Genomic DNA, 15,690 nt, shown 5'->3' with positions numbered 1-15,690 from the left:
GTTTGGAAGTAACTTGCACAACACTGATTATGACACACTTTAGGCCATATGAACTTTACAGAAAACTTTAATTAAATAAATTAACTTTCAGATTCCTAAAACACTTTAGCCTACAAAACAGCTATCGTATGTTATGATGCTTGTCTGTTGTCTGATTTAGAATTTCATATTCTGTACTAGGCCAATTTTGTTCAATAAAAGTAAAAAAAAGAAAAGAATACCCCCCCCCCCCTTAAAAAAAAAAAGCGGCGCGTTGGCGTGACGTCACACGCGTGCGCCAAGTATCGTGTGTCAGTCAGAAAAGTCACTTGCCTTTCTAGTTGTATTTATTCCGAAGGCAGATTTTGTGTTTGTGACACAGATGTTTGGCTTGAAATCTTGACCTGACTGATACTGATCCACTTACAACGTCCTCGGCGTCGGTTCCGTACCACTCTAGCGTAAGTATCCTCGGTCAGTTTGGTGTTTGTCGAAGTTCAAATCTAATGGACCATAATCTGTCAAAAACTATGACAACGGAGGAACAACCTCTGCTTCTGTTTACTCCATTTTGAGTAAATCTTGTATATTTTATATGTCTTGTATTTTGAATAAGTGTTTGTTGCGTTTCACCAATTGTGTCCACATCTCATTTGCTTTTAATAAATGGTAACTTATATATTGACATTATTGCTAAACGTGTGTGTGTGTGTTATATGGAATTTCACTCACACATGATAACGTGTGAGTGAAAATGAATACAATTAGTATTGTCATAATTTAAATTAAATAAATGGTTAAACATGTATTTATCTTACATGAATGAACACTTATTCATTTAAAAACTGCTTTGTCTTAGATTGTTTTAATTTTTTGTGTCATATCTCTAAATTGTCCAAAGGTCTCAAGCATGGTTCAATAAATTACAACTTTTATAAATTAAAAAGAAAAGCATTGTGTCTATTTTTAGTAAATGACAGTCATCATCCACATATTTCTAAAAGCGTAGGAACTTGAAACATTTTGTCACTGTAAACCATGTCCTCCGGTGTTACACCATATCTGATTTTAAATCGGCCAATTCCACTGGAAAGTTTCATTAGTTGAAGGACCTCATTCAAGGTCATGTTACTGTGACGCCCATGACATCTTTACATGGTAAGATTGTGTCTCACAATTGGTCAAATATTATGTGTCTATATATGTGCATGTATGAGTACTAAAGGAAAGGGTTGGGGAAAGACCTGGAGACCTACCAAAGAAAAAGAATCTCCAAAAGTTCTTACAGTCTCTTGCATATGGTGAGACATTGCCCATACAATCACCACGAGTCGGCAACGACTGAAATGGTTAATGATTGATTGACATCAGGCTAAGTGTTGTTATTTGAGCTGTACTTCATTAAAAATCATCATTACAGACTGATCTGTGTAACATACGTCACACTGTCTTCTAGGATGTCTCTGGGTTTCCTGAGGTTTGTTTTGAGTCAGGCACTGAGCCGCAGTCCTCGTCGACCCATCAGCCTGGTCAGCTTACCACAGGCAACCAAACCATCAACCCTCAGGCCAGCGGGGTCTTGCCATATTGTCCCGTCCTGGCTATGTATGCCATTCTCCACAGACACTGAGAGTGGGGGCAGAGACATGACCGATATCCAAAAGGAGACTAAAAAGCTGGACCCGAAAGCACGAGTCACTTTTGGCAGCGTGGGTAGGAAGATTGGCCAGCGCCACATACAGTTACTGGGTGAGGATGGTGAGGATTTGGGTATGATGCACCGTGCCGACGTCATACGACTGATGGACCAAACAGGGCTGAAGCTTGTTGCCATAAATGACAATTGTGATCCTCCATTATACAGACTGATGAAAGGGAAACAGATCCGCGAAGAGCAGATAAAACTAAGAGATGAACAGAAAGCCAAGAAAGGTGCGTTTCATTCATGCTACATTGTAATCCTACTACTGTGAGATCCAGAGTCATTTGCATAGTGTTTGTTAAAGAAATAGACATTTCATGTTAAACCTTACCTAGCCTCACACCTTTTTGGTCTTCCTGCAGGGCCCGTCCAATCAAAGGAGCTCAGTTTTTCCTCAGATATTTCCCTTCACGATTTAGATACTAAACTGCGGCAAATTATCAGCTGGCTGGAAAAGAAGAACCACGTCAGACTCACTATCAAAGCAGGAACTGACAGCGGCACACCACTGGTATGGAAACAGTATATGTATTTCCTTTAACTTGTGTTGGATTGGTAAATCAGTGCATTGTTCAAATGCACATCCCATTTCTATGCTTGTTTAAAGTGAATAATGTTTGCACAAAGAAAGTTTTGAGTTATATGTTCCAGGTTCAGAACAAGTTTTATGACTAGTATTTCGTCCCTGCGCTTGTAAATGGAGTAATAACAATATGTGCTTAGATAGAAGTCTATGGGATGAGTCTACCATACTGTTTATCATATTTATATTTAGTAGATGCTTTTATGCAAAGTGACTAAAAAATGAGGAACAGCGTGAGCAATTTCTAAGAGCCAACAACATGCCAGGTTTTTTCAGCAGAGATGAGATCCCGGAAAGTGTCACACCTGCTATGCTCTGCAGCCAAAATATGCAGCTCATAGTTTCATATCGCTCATATTAAAGCTGCAGTAGGTAACTTTTGTAAACATTAATTTTTTACATATTTGTTAAACCTGTCATTATGTCCTGACAGTAGAATATGCGACCGGTAATCTGTGAAAAAATCAAGCTCATCTGGCTCCTCCCAGTGGTCTTATTGCCATTTGCAGAAATACACAGCTCCCGGTAAGAAACAACCAATCAGAGCCAGGAGGAGTGTATTAGCAGTGTCAATCAAGTTTGTGCACTGATCACACCCCCCTCTCATGCACAGTGCACGTACAGGCGTTCAAATTAAAGATTACCGGTGTGCCGCAGCTTTGCTTATGACGGACAAACAATCCAAACCTGCTCATAAAATAAAGACGGGTAAAAGGAAAAAGACAGATGATGATGATGATAAAAAACACAAAAAGAAAGAATTAGGTAGAGCCCGAAATAAAACCAGGGTAAATATCGGAGCAGCTTTTCCGAGGTGGAGGGAGCTAACGTGTCCTGAAAGGATTAAAAACGATGCAGTTAGCCAGATTTCTGCTTGACAAGTAATTGAAACAAGTAATCTGCTCGATTTGTTTCACTCCTCGAAGTGGCTGTGGGTGTGAATTCCTCATCGGAGCCCATTGACTCGGTGTCAAAACTCTAGATACATAAACTGTCACACACTGTGCAAATAAAACTATTGAAACCTACTAATTCACTGGCTTGTCATGTTGCTGAAATAATGTACTAGTAAACCTTATTTAGCATTACATATCGATAGAATAATAACTTGCATACTGTAAAGTTAGTTATCGTTATATTATCTTATAGAAATGTATTACTATGTATTGCAAAAAAATGTTTTGAGGACCAAGTTTGTAGTCAAACTATGGGCAGGCCATAGTCGATGTTAATCATATTGTTGAAATTTGTTTGTTTGAAATATTGTTAAAGTTTCGAGCTGTGGATGGGGAGGAGCTGTGGAGCTGTTCATTGTTTTTTTTTTTTTTTTTTTTGTAAAGTTATTTCACATTTTTCCCAATGTTGTCTACAATTATCATATTGAAGGCTATGGAAACAAATTTAGTAAATGTCACCATGTAGTCTATGCCATATATTATGTGCAAAAAGAAGGGTTAAAATCACATTCTAACATTACAATCTAAGGGTTTGTTAATACGGCACTGTTTTTAGCTAAAACCAGAACACTTTATATGCGTTTTGGTCATTAATTTACACGATAGCTGGCATTTTGGGGACCTGAAAACAGCAAATATTTGAGCGAAATTTATATTTTATCCTATTCTATTGCGTTTGTTTTTGCAAGCAATACGCTCATTCACAGAAGTCTGTGAAGTTTAGCTGGTCCACTCCTGTCCCCAAAAATGAAAATATTTTCTAACTGTTCTTACATTTACAGAGGGAAAATATCCCTGTGAAATGCAAGTTATGCAAGAGGACAACACCTCAAACACATTAAACTGCAGAGTTATTGGCGCAAGCCATGCTAAACTATACGTTAGCTATATCTTACAAGCCCCTTAATATAAAGCATGTCACATGTTTAAGACAAATTGCATTGTGCTTTCTGCAGCAGCTCACTGTGTTCTCCACGAATTTTCAGATGTGCTCGTATAAAAACAACTCTATGAATAGTATTGCATCAAATTTGGTTAGTTTATAAAAAACGTCAGGATTTGTGGCTAGAAATGTGTGTTTGTTCCACTGCATTGTGTCTTGTGCCATAGAATTCATTGTAATTGCATGATTTTTGCTTGCTTTTAACTGACGTTGTCAATAGAGCTTGTATTGACCCTGAAACATTCCTTGAAAAATAGGACACAGCCTGTGCTAAAATACTGGAAATATTGGGATTTGAAACAGTGATCCAAGTTTACATAATTTGTTTATTTAAACATAAATGTAGACATTTACATTTAGCAATAAAACAGATACATTTGCACTATTACAATAAAATGCTTTGAAAATGAACATGCAAGAATGAATGAAAAATAATGAAATCATATTTTTTCCAAATTTTTCCTAAACAGGACAAAGTCTTAAATCAGATGGTGGAGAGGATATCAGTGCCCATTGGCTTTGTATCAAAACCCTCTGTGGTTCGTGGGGGTCGTGCTGCCATGTGCGTCCTTCGTCTTGCTTCCGCTAAAGAACTGCAGAAAAAGGAAGCGGAGACTTTGTACAAGAATTTAAAACCTGACTTTGAGACACCGACATCGCCTGTTATCTTCTCTACAGAGGAACCAAAAGACTTAAAGCAACAATAAAATCTATGCAACTTTCCTTTCAAAAGTATATTTATTTTACTCAGGAGCAAATCTCCAAAAATGTCCTGTTGGGTGAAATTAAAACTGTTGGGTTGACTGGAAATTGATTGCTGAGTGCTGACCATTGGTCTCTACAATAAGAGGGGTTCTAAAAGGTGGACCACTGGATTTGCAGTGTTGTTGAGCTCAGAATAAATAGATTTTGATTTGCTGATGGGCTCTTTTAAACTCTGGGAGGTTTCTGGGATGTCACCTTTTAGAATTGTGAAACTTTCAGAGCTCAACGATTGCAGCTGACCTATTGATGGAGGATTTGTGGTAGACTCTGACTGGCTAATATGTGGCATTGAAGATTCATCTGATTTTGAAGTTTTTGCTTGACGTTTCTTTTTTGGTTTGTGACCACTCAGACGGGATGCCATGGAACGCTTTGGTCGGGGCTTCAGCTGAAAGAGACAAAGAGGGCAGTTATTTTCAACTTCTAAGCTAATATTTAGCTTCCCTAAATATTACATCAACTCAGACACAACCTAAAGACCAAGTTAAAACAAACAAAAAAGTCAGTTTCATGTGTTGAATAAGAAGTTACCTGTTTCTTTTCAGGATCATGAACCACACCATGGCGGTGTAAACTTTGCTGTGGCAAAAAATTAAATAAAAAATTAGGCATATTTTAAGAGTTCTAACAGTACACTGATTTCATTGCAAATCCTGAATATTTTACATCCCATATGTCCACAATAAGACAACAGAAATTTGCCAGCTTACTAATTTATTATTATTAAATTAGGAAGTATTAAGCAATGTGAGAAAACAATTAAATGAAATTCTGAAAGTCTTCAATGCACTTCATAACATGCAAACAAGCCCGACACATCTTGTCATGGCTAAGCAAGGCTGCCCTGATATGACTTGACATTTAATTGTAATATTCTCACTGTTGGACAATTGCAATTTTCTCAATTTTTCCTCCCATAAATAATTACTGTTGGTCACATATTTAACCAATGAAAAGTCCGGAAAACCATCCATTTGGTCCCCCTTTTGCTGCCAAAGCAGCCCTTACCCATCGAGGCATGGACTCCACTAGACCCCTGAAGGTGTGCTGTGGTATCTGGTACCAGGATGTTAGCAGCAGATCCTACAAGTCCTGTAAGTTGCGAGGTGGGGCCTCCATGGATCAGACTTGTTTGTTAAGCACATCCCACAGATGCTCGATTGGATTGAGATCTGGGGAATTTGGAGGCCAAGTCTAAACCTCAAACTTGTTGTGCACCTCAAACCATTCCTGAATCATTTTTGTTTTGTGGCAGGCGCATTATCCTGCTGGAAGAGCCACAGCCACCAGGGAATACCGTTTCCATGAAAGGGTGTACATGGTCTTCAACAATGCTTAGGTAGATAGTAAGTGTCACAGTAACATCCACATGGATTGCACGACCCAAGGTTTCCCAGCAGAACATTGTTCAAAGCATCACACTGCCTCTGCCGGCTTGCCTTGTTCCCATAGGGCATCTTGGTGCCATGTGTTCCTCAGGTAAGCAACGCACATGCTCCTGGCCATCCACATGATGTAAAAGAAAGCGTGATTTATCAGACCAGGCCACCTTCCATTGCTCCGTGGTCCAGTTCTGATGCTCACATGCCACTGTTGGTTCTTTCGGCTGGTCTGCGGCTATGCACTGTATTCTGACACCTTTCTATCAGAACCAGCATTAAAGGGTAAGTTCACCCAAAAATGAAATTGATGTCATTAATGACTCGCCCTAATGTCGTTCTACACCCGTAAGACCTCTCTTCCGTGTTCCTCAAATAAAAATTCAAACGGCCATGAATCAGTGAATCGATCAATGATTCAGATCGCCAGTGTCACAGGATTTCAGCAGTTTGGCAGACGATCCGAATCATGAATCAATATGCTGATTCATGACCGTTTGAATCTTTATTTGAGGATTGAAAACAAACCAGGAAGAGAAGAAAATGCTGAATAAAGTCATAGTTTTTGTTATTTTTGGACCCAAATGTATTTCTGATTCTTCAAGAGTTTCTAATTAACCAACTGATGTCACATATGTCACACATACTTTGATGATGTTTTTATTCCCTTTCTGGACATGGACAGTATAGTGTGTATACACTTGGATTCGCTCTCGGTCTAAATATAAAAAAAACATCATAAACTGTGTTCTGAAGATAAACAGAGGTCTTATGGGTGAGGAACAACATTAGGGTGAGTCATTAATTACATACATTTTCTTTTTGGGTGAACTAACCCTTTAACTTCTTGAACAATTTGAGCTACAGTAGCTCGTCTGTTTGATTGGACCACACAGGTCAGCCTTCGCTCCCCACGTGCATCAATGAGCCTTGGCCGCCCATGACCCTGCCACTGGTTCACCACTGTTCCTTCCTTGGTGCACTTTTGAAAGAGACTGACCACTGCAGACTGAGAACACCCCACAAGAGCTGCAGTTTTGGAGATTCTCTGACCAAGTTGTCCAGCCATCACAATTTGATCCTTGCCAAATTCTCTCAAATGCTTACACTTTTCCATTTTTCATGCTTGTAACACAGGGCTATTCAAATCTTACCCTGGAGGGCCAATGCAGTGCAGAGTTTAGCTCCAACCTTAATCAAGCACACCTGAACATGCTAATCAATGTCTCCAGGATCATTAGAAAATCACAGGTGGGTGTGTTTGATCAGGGTTGGAGCTAAACTTTGCAGTGCATTGGCCCTCCAGGGTAAGATTTGAATAGCCCTGTTGTAACACATCAACTTTGAGGATAAAATGTTCACTTGCTGCCTAATATATCCCACACAATAGGGATATACTACTATGTGTACTAGGGATACTAGGTGCTATGATGAAGATAATCAGTATTTTTGTTATGCCTGATGTGTGTGTGTGTGTGTGTGTGTGTGTGTGTGTGTGTGTGTGTGTGTGTGTGTGTGTGTGTGTGTGTGTGTGTATATATACTGCATTAATTATAGTACATGTATAGTTTCAGTGACATTACTACATTACACTACTACATATAATGTTGAATATAATATATGATAATGCAATGGGGGAATATTTGTGGATCCTGATAATAAAATAATATTATTTTAATAATAATAAAATATATATTTTGGCTTAAAATATTGTGATGGTATTGTGTAATAAGTTCAGTATTGTGATTTGTATTGGATCATGACTTGAGTGTATCGTTACACCGCTATTAGCTATTTACCCCCAGAGTCAGATGATAGAAAAGCTCTGTTACCTTCATGGAAAAGGACTTGCCACAGCCAGGGTGAGCACAGATGAATGAGCGCTGCGCTTCATGGAAGGACAGGATATGGCTTTGCAGATTGAACGCAGTGGTGTACGAGCGGGTACATCCATCTCTGGGGCAGTGGAATACCACACGCTCTTTAGAGTGAACATGCTGATGCTGCTTCAGGAACCAGCTGTCCCTGAATGTTTTCTTACACTGATCACACTGTACCCTGACTGCAAACACACACACAAACACATACCCAAAATACATTTTGTAACTTTCTATGAGGTTGCATGCTATTGTTAGGCTATAAGGCTTACCTATATGAACTTTGTTGTGGTTTGTCATCTCAGTCCAGTTCTTTCCTACAAATGAGCAGCCCGCAGCTGTGCAAGAATATCCTGCAAAAGAAAGGTGCATTTTGACCAAGACGGTATGATTTGCTTTATCTCCTGAAAGGTAGGGTGATGATCTTAAAGTCACAAAAAAGCACTTTGTATTTTTATTAAAATATGCTGACATTTTTACTTGTTACAAATGCATCAAATCTGAGTTTTGATCTGTTCATCTCACAAAGCTACTGCCTATTGGGGATCAGGAAACTGTACACTTTATTTTGCAATGCAGAAATAAGTAATTTCCCATGAATGTACCAGACTTCTGATTTTTCACCCTCAATAGGTAAATAGTGCAAAAACAGTGAGTCTATTTGTGCTACAAACAAGTGTGTTTTTGATTACTTTAATACATTCAAATATGATAAATACCAATCCAGTTTGCAATATCGAGCAGCAAAACGGGCTGCCATTGTAGAACTAAAATAAGTGGAAGTGAATAACACCAGAAGCCTTGCACATTACAGTTACAAACAGCTAGTCTGTCCAACCAGACTCTCGTACAATTTATTTGTACAGAGTCTGGCCACTCTCCATTGACCAGCGTTAACTTCCTTGAAGGTGGGTACTCCTTGAAGTTCAAAACTATAGGATCTGCCCAGAGCCACTCTAGATATGTCCTAACCAATCACTAACGTTTGGTAATGGAGCATGACATCTCTAACTAGTGCACAACATTGAGGTCATCATTCTCAGCCACTCCCTCTGTTCGCTGATTGGACGAGTTAAAATTTGACTGGAGAAAAAAAGAGAAGATAACGCAATCCCAGACAGCGTACTGAAGGAAAATGAAAATTGAGCGGATGTACGTGAGATGGCAGAGCCAGGCTAAGCAACAGCCTGCTCTTACATTAAAATAAGGTTGATAACCTATATGAGTTGTGGACAATGTTAATGTTTATTTTTTCTTCTGGAGAGGTTCTTCAAAAATTCACCTCACGTTCAACAGAAAAGCAAGTCATACAGGTTTGGAACCACTGAACTATTCCTTAATGAACAAGAAGAGAACTTACCATTGTGTACTTTCTCATGGCGCTTCAGTTTACCACGCTGTGAAAAACGTCTCCCGCAGCCTTCATGTAAGCACCTGATGATCAGGGACATTGGAGGATGTTACACAACATCAAACGAAGGGAAGTAGACACACTCAGTTCTAATTCAAGTGTTAGATTATGTTAGTTTACTAAGAAAGACATCAATTAATGACAAAAAACAAGGAGAGACGAGACGAATCAGTGGGAAAAAGTCTTACAAGAACGGTAGCAGCTGGGTGTGTGTACACTCATGGGATTTCAGCTGGTTATTCTTCTTGAATGCTTTGCCACATCCTTCAAAAGTACACTAAAAAGAACATTAATATTACTATTTAAACAACAAAAACACAAATTCACATATAAGAAATACTCACAGCCCTTTAAGGGATAGTTCACCAAAAAATTAAATGTTGTCAATTACACATCCTCATGCCATTACAAACCCGTTTTTCTTTCATTCATCTTCAGAACACAAATGAAAAATCTTTTTGCTGAAATCTGTGAGCTTTCTGACCCTCCATTTACAGATAAATAACTACCAGTTTGATGCTTCAAAAAGTTCATAAAGAGATTGTAAAACAAATTCAAATGAATTAAGCGGTTAAGTCCAAATTACCTGAAGAGACACGATCGCTTTATATGATGAACAGATTAAATTTAGGCTTTTATTCACATATAAACATTTATCAGTGCACACATCAGTTGTGGTAAACATAAGCTCAAGCATTTTCACCTGACATGTGAGAACAAATGAGGTTCATTCTCGTGTTACGCAGCACATTTGAGCTTCTGCAAGAACCAATGAGGTTCGTTCTCATGTTATGTAGCATGTTTGAGCTTCAGCAAGAGGTTTGTTTTTGCTTGTCAAGCATGTTTGTTTGAGCTTCTGTTTAATTTCGCTGATCAATGTTTAAATTTGAATAAGACTTAAAGCTGCACTATGCAATTTTTCCGTCTGCTAGAGGGCGCCTATCCAAAACAAAGGCGTAGTTTGACGACGCCAAGTTTGAGCTCAGAATCCTGGGACATGTGATCTTCACCTCACAGCCGGTAGAAAAGAATCAGGATAGGACTCGGGCAGAAATCATCTTGATGGATGAGATTTTTAACATTACTGCAGTATGAAGCAGAGCAAGACCGAGTGTTGTGGAGCTGAGCAAGGCCGCTGGAGCGATTGTTACGCAAACACACAGCTCGCGAGCAGCGGGACTTAAATTATGCTGGGATGGGACACAGTTGCGGGGTCTATTTTTCGCTTTTCCAGTCATGGGTATGAGGTAACGCAGCTCTGTTTATCATATTAGACACATTTAAGTGTGTTTAAAATGATGTTATGATGTTACTCTGTGCGTTTGCTCAGCGGCTGCTGTGATACTTGCTGCACACTGCTAAGAGTAAAGCGTTTCTGCCAAATAAAACTGGAAAACCGAGAGTAACGCAGATATGAGGCAATTGACAGGCGAGTCGCTCAGACCCTATGCTCAGACATCCCAGCTCCTTGGTTAAAATAGCGATTTCCTCACAATGTAAAAAAAAGTCAGGAGTAAGTTGACAGAATTGTCACTTGGTTCTTCACACTACAGTATAAAATATCTGAAATACATTTTGTTTCAGCCAGTGTTGTTTTACATTATGCCACTGTTATATAACTGAATAGCCATCACTGAGTATCATTCAGTCAGCAAAAAATAAATAAAAAAATGCTGTTACTTTGTGTTTGTGGCGAAAGGGTTTTTACTTACTCTGTACTGTTTTGTCTCGTGTCTGTGAATACGTGAAATATGTTTCTTCAAGTTGGTGTTTGTGGTGAATCCTTCATTGCATCCGTCCTCCGTGCATCTGTTAACATTGTAAGAGTAACGTTAAATGACAGCTGCAGGTTGCCATCCTATTAAACTTATGCTTAAGAAAGCTAACTTACATGTAAGGTCTGTCACCGGTATGTGTCAGCGTGTGACGACCAAGGTGATATTTCGTGCAGAAAGATTTACTACAGTCGTTATACTGGCATTTAAATGGCCTCTGCAAAAGAAAATGTGTCGATCACATTGAACTGTTTACAGTGGTGATGATAACGTTATATCGTTAACTCTTGACAAATGTCATACCTTTTAAAATAATAAATATTTATCCAATGTAAACCAGCTTTCAGAACGTGCCATACACGCTTGGACGTTTCCGTTTTATTTAACGTAACGTTATATGAGATTTATTCACGTGTTGGCCCTGCGCATAACTTACCTCCCCTGTATGTTTGCAAAGATGCGCCTCTAGCTTCCATGCTTTGTTGTATGACGCTTCACAGTCAGGAAAGGAACAAATAAATGTTGCGCTGAGTGTACCATTATTTTCATACATTGTCATATGTTCGGCTAGAAGCTACCACATGTGCGCCTTCATTTTGATCGTCAATGAAACGTCTGACGTCACAACGAACGTCAACACTGCTATGACACATCCAGTATGGAACGCCAACGGGGCCAAAAGCTTAGAAAAAAGCGTAAACAACGAATGGTTGGTGTTATGGAACGCAGAATGCACCACAAATAGGGGGTTTTGAGGTTATTGTTAGAGCAGTGGTTCTCAAATCTGTCCTGGAGGCACCCCAGCCCTGCATATTTTGGCTGCGTCCGAAACCTGGAAAATGCTGCATTCAGAGGACACATTTGAAGGCAGGAAGGCATCAAGCAATGTCTGAATCTAATGTTTGCTTCACTTCCTGCCTCCTGAGATACCTTCAACTGATCGATTCCTTCAACTGAAGACAGCATACAAATCATTGTTAATGTGCATAACGACTTCATCCTAGTCTGTAGGATTGTACATTTAATTTTAGAAACAATACTAATAGTATAGGTTAGTTGCCAGATATATGGGAATAAGCCTAATTTGTGATTCTGGATTTTTATTTTTTTGTGAAAATCATTTATTTAATCCCAAAACAAATGGATTAAGTATATTTCAAATTTAAATATATTTAAGTGAATTGAACACAGTGAAATTAAGTCTGGACAAAATGTATAGCTATATATATATATATATATATATATATATATATATATATATATATATATATATATATATATATATATATATATATATATATATATAATTTTATTTTTATTTTTTTTATTTTTTTTTGCTTTTGCTCATTTTGATTAAGCTATTTTAACAAGCAGCAAAAAAGAAAAAAAGAAAGTAATACATCCTTAAGAGTGTGTTTTCCGAGACTCCCCATAAGGCATTGTGTGAATTAATAATTTATAATAATTCATGTGACTGTGTATTTTTAGTAGTGGTGGGCCGTTATTGGCGTTAACGTGCTGCGTTAATGTGAGACTCTTATCAGGCGATAAAAAAAATAATGCTGTTAATCTATTCTCAAAGTTGGATTGGGAGCTGGGTCTATACCAGCGTGCACCACGGTTCATCTCATATCTGATGATGTCTCTTTAAAATGGGGTTGTAACTTGAACATAATGCTTTATGTATGTTTCTGTCAATGGATACACGTGCTGGCTTCTCAATGATACACTAAAACAACAGCGATAATAAAAGAAAACTTTCTACAGTCAAGAAAGACGACACATATCCCGCATTAAGTCTTAAAGGCGCTGTAGCCTTTCTGCTCTGTTTAATGTCAAACAAAATAAGGAAATCACTCACTGCTCTTGATTGCATAGCGTGTGTAAGTTTAATAAGGAATAATCTTTAATTTAAACAGTGAAATATGCAATTATTTTACATGTGATTACTTTATTCAATTTCTCTACCTAAAAACTAATGTTAGACCTACCTGAAAAACCTGAAAAGCATTGTTTATTGTATTAGTATCTTTGCTCAATAATATTTATTTGTGCTGCTGCTTGTATTTAAGGTATTTGTTCTTATTTTCTTTATTTTTATTTGACAGCCCTTTTCCCCCCTGAACATAGTAAATACAGAACGGTACCGAAACCGTGAACCTAAAACCATGATACAAACCGAACCGTGAGCAATCTGTACCGTTACACCCCTAGCGTAGCGTATGTGAGTGGGTAGAATACACATTCTGAAAGACTTCGGCAGAATTCAGATGAGCCATTTTAATCTAGATTAATCTAGATTAATTTCAAAATTAATCTAGATTAATCTAGTTTTAAAAAATGAATCTAGGCCCAACTCTAATTTTTAGGCTGCTTGTCATTTCTCTTTTAAAAAATACAAAATAAATAAATTAAATGCCCCTGCCTAAAGATCGCTAAAGAGTGCATAATTGCTTGGTGCCACTCCCTGAAGCTAATTTAATGGGGGAAAAAATCTATACTAATAAATCCTCACTTGGGTCAGGAAGAGGAAGCATCTTGCTAACTTTGATGGGGAATTTTCTTCTTCTAATCTTTCTACTGTATTTGTCATGAATTCCCGGTGTCCTTGTGGACTCTTTTGTTATTCCTGCCTTGTGCCATGTGTTGTAGTCCTTTGTAGTTTTTTCTCATGATTAGTTTTCCCGGGTGTTGCCTATTAGCCACTCCCCCTTACTATCTTGTTATCCTTGTTTCCCTTTGTGTATGTATACCTCTGTGCTTCAGTTGTTGTTGGTCGGTCAATGTTCTCTTATGTATGTGTTCCTGTTGTTACCCTCCTGTCTGGTTTTGAATACCTTTGTTCTTGTATTAACTTTGTCTGTTATTAAATCGTTTATGCTGCACTTGGATTCTCACTCAGCTTCATCCCTGCTCACAGATCGACAGTGGTGGAATGTAACAAAGTAAAAATACTTCGTTAATTTACTTAAGTAAATTTTTCATGTATTTGTACTTTACTTAAGTAGAATAAATAGTGAATACTTTTGACTTTTACTTTGTTACATTTTGCAGCAATTATTATACTTTCCACTACATTTCTACTTTCCACTACATTTCTACAAAGTTTCGTTACATTTTGTGATCAGTTTCAGGGCTCGGTTAAGGCTTGTCTGGATAATAATATATAACCTAGGCTAATGAACTGACGGTTGCGCGTTTGAGGCCTCATTTCCAGGAGAAATTGAAACAAATCAGCCCCGCTTACACAAAGAAACTCAGTAACATACTCCAGTAAAAATTCTAAATGTGAAGTTTTTATATTTTATAACAGTTAAAAAAAACTTCACATGACATGACCAAGAGTGTTGGTTTCCTGAATACCATCGCGACAGAAAATGTGACACTGATTTCATATGACAGTTTCTTAAACAATTATAATTTCCTCAGAAAACATTATATAACAATAAAACAAAGCAGTTCATGACCCCTTTAAAATGTGTATGCTACATACTTTAATGCGAATATGGGTATTACGATTATGAGCTTAATCGCATTAGTTTGATCGGTGCGTTTACACGAGATAAAATGTTATCACAATATTTCCAAAATCCCATTATAATTGCATTACGGGGGTGCATGTAAACATGATCAGTGATATCTCTCTTCTTGTACTCTTTGCACTGACAATAAAGTTGAATTTAATTTAACTTGACATGAAGCACATGGATGTGAAATAATTTAGTTGTTAGTACATAAGGTCATTAGTAATGTACTAATCTTGGGACTGCACACAGTAAGTGTAATAGTTTTCAAGGCATGGAGGTAAAATGCAGTATTTCTCTTTTGCTGCAATGTCTTCCTCTTACTACGATGGCATCTGAATTGTGCCCAACAGGTCTCCATCATTAACACCGCCACCACTAGAGAATGTGGATGGTGTTACTGAAGAGGGGGTTCTGTGAGGCACAGTGAATGTACAACTGAAGAGGAGTCCCTCGTCCTTCTGCTTGGACCACAGGGGCTGGGATAATCACATTAGTGGAAGATGGGAAGTAGACAGTGGCGTGAAAGCCGGGAGAGCAATGGCACGACTAATCCCGTTACCGCTGAGAGAGAAAAGAGCGACGCTGGCTCTCTGCGGAGGCTGAGAAAAACCCTACTTTCCCAGGAGTGAGTTCACCTGTATGGTAACACACAGAAGTTGGTCTTTTGATGCCTATTACAAGGAGACAATTGGCACTTGGCACGTACCACCGTTTTTTTTTTTCTTTCTTTCTTTAAACCATCTCGCAACATCCCACCCTCCCCAACTCCCCACAGTAAGGCGCTATTACACAC

General features: G+C 38.3%; 2 protein-coding genes across 2 annotated transcripts; one reads left to right on the top strand and one right to left on the bottom strand.

Moving 5' to 3' along the window:
• The first annotated feature begins 246 nt into the window (after positions 1–246).
• mtif3 (mitochondrial translational initiation factor 3) lies at positions 247–4,885 on the top strand. Its single transcript, XM_067437677.1, has 4 exons — positions 247–440; positions 1,436–1,911; positions 2,044–2,192; positions 4,634–4,885. Exons 2-4 carry the CDS (start codon positions 1,437–1,439, stop codon positions 4,868–4,870), a joined length of 861 nt encoding a protein of 286 aa, XP_067293778.1. The 5' UTR covers positions 247–440; position 1,436; the 3' UTR covers positions 4,871–4,885.
• On the bottom strand, positions 4,869–12,002 carry gtf3aa (general transcription factor IIIAa). The gene is made up of 9 exons (XM_067437676.1): positions 11,807–12,002; positions 11,487–11,587; positions 11,308–11,404; positions 9,784–9,872; positions 9,545–9,618; positions 8,457–8,537; positions 8,140–8,369; positions 5,460–5,507; positions 4,869–5,316 (listed from the first exon to the last, which is right to left on the bottom strand). The coding sequence occupies exons 1-9, from the start codon at positions 11,927–11,929 to the stop codon at positions 5,002–5,004; spliced, it is 1,158 nt and encodes a 385-aa protein (XP_067293777.1). The 5' UTR covers positions 11,930–12,002; the 3' UTR covers positions 4,869–5,001.
• Between the last annotated feature and the right edge of the window lie 3,688 nt (positions 12,003–15,690).

This window comes from Pseudorasbora parva, chromosome 3 (genome assembly GCF_024679245.1).
Source record: "Pseudorasbora parva isolate DD20220531a chromosome 3, ASM2467924v1, whole genome shotgun sequence".
Taxonomy (NCBI): Eukaryota; Metazoa; Chordata; class Actinopteri; order Cypriniformes; family Gobionidae; genus Pseudorasbora; species Pseudorasbora parva.
Note: the sequence above shows the minus strand (reverse complement) of the source record. Positions and strands in the feature narration are given on the sequence as shown.

Bases quoted from the DNA above. Each gene is read 5' to 3' on its own strand.
- mtif3 (XM_067437677.1), top strand. From the start codon at position 1,437: ATGTCTCTGGGTTTCCTGAGGTTTGTTTTGAGTCAGGCACTGAGCCGC. The intron at 1,912-2,043 runs GTGCGTTTCATT...GTCTTCCTGCAG, and splicing joins TGAACAGAAAGCCAAGAAAG to GGCCCGTCCAATCAAAGGAG. The intron at 2,193-4,633 runs GTATGGAAACAG...TTTCCTAAACAG, and splicing joins CTGACAGCGGCACACCACTG to GACAAAGTCTTAAATCAGAT.
- gtf3aa (XM_067437676.1), bottom strand. From the start codon at position 11,929: ATGACAATGTATGAAAATAATGGTACACTCAGCGCAACATTTATTTGT. The intron at 11,405-11,486 runs GTAAGTTAGCTT...CAATGTTAACAG, and splicing joins ACCGGTGACAGACCTTACAT to ATGCACGGAGGACGGATGCA. The intron at 9,619-9,783 runs GTAAGACTTTTT...CCTGATCATCAG, and splicing joins ACCCAGCTGCTACCGTTCTT to GTGCTTACATGAAGGCTGCG.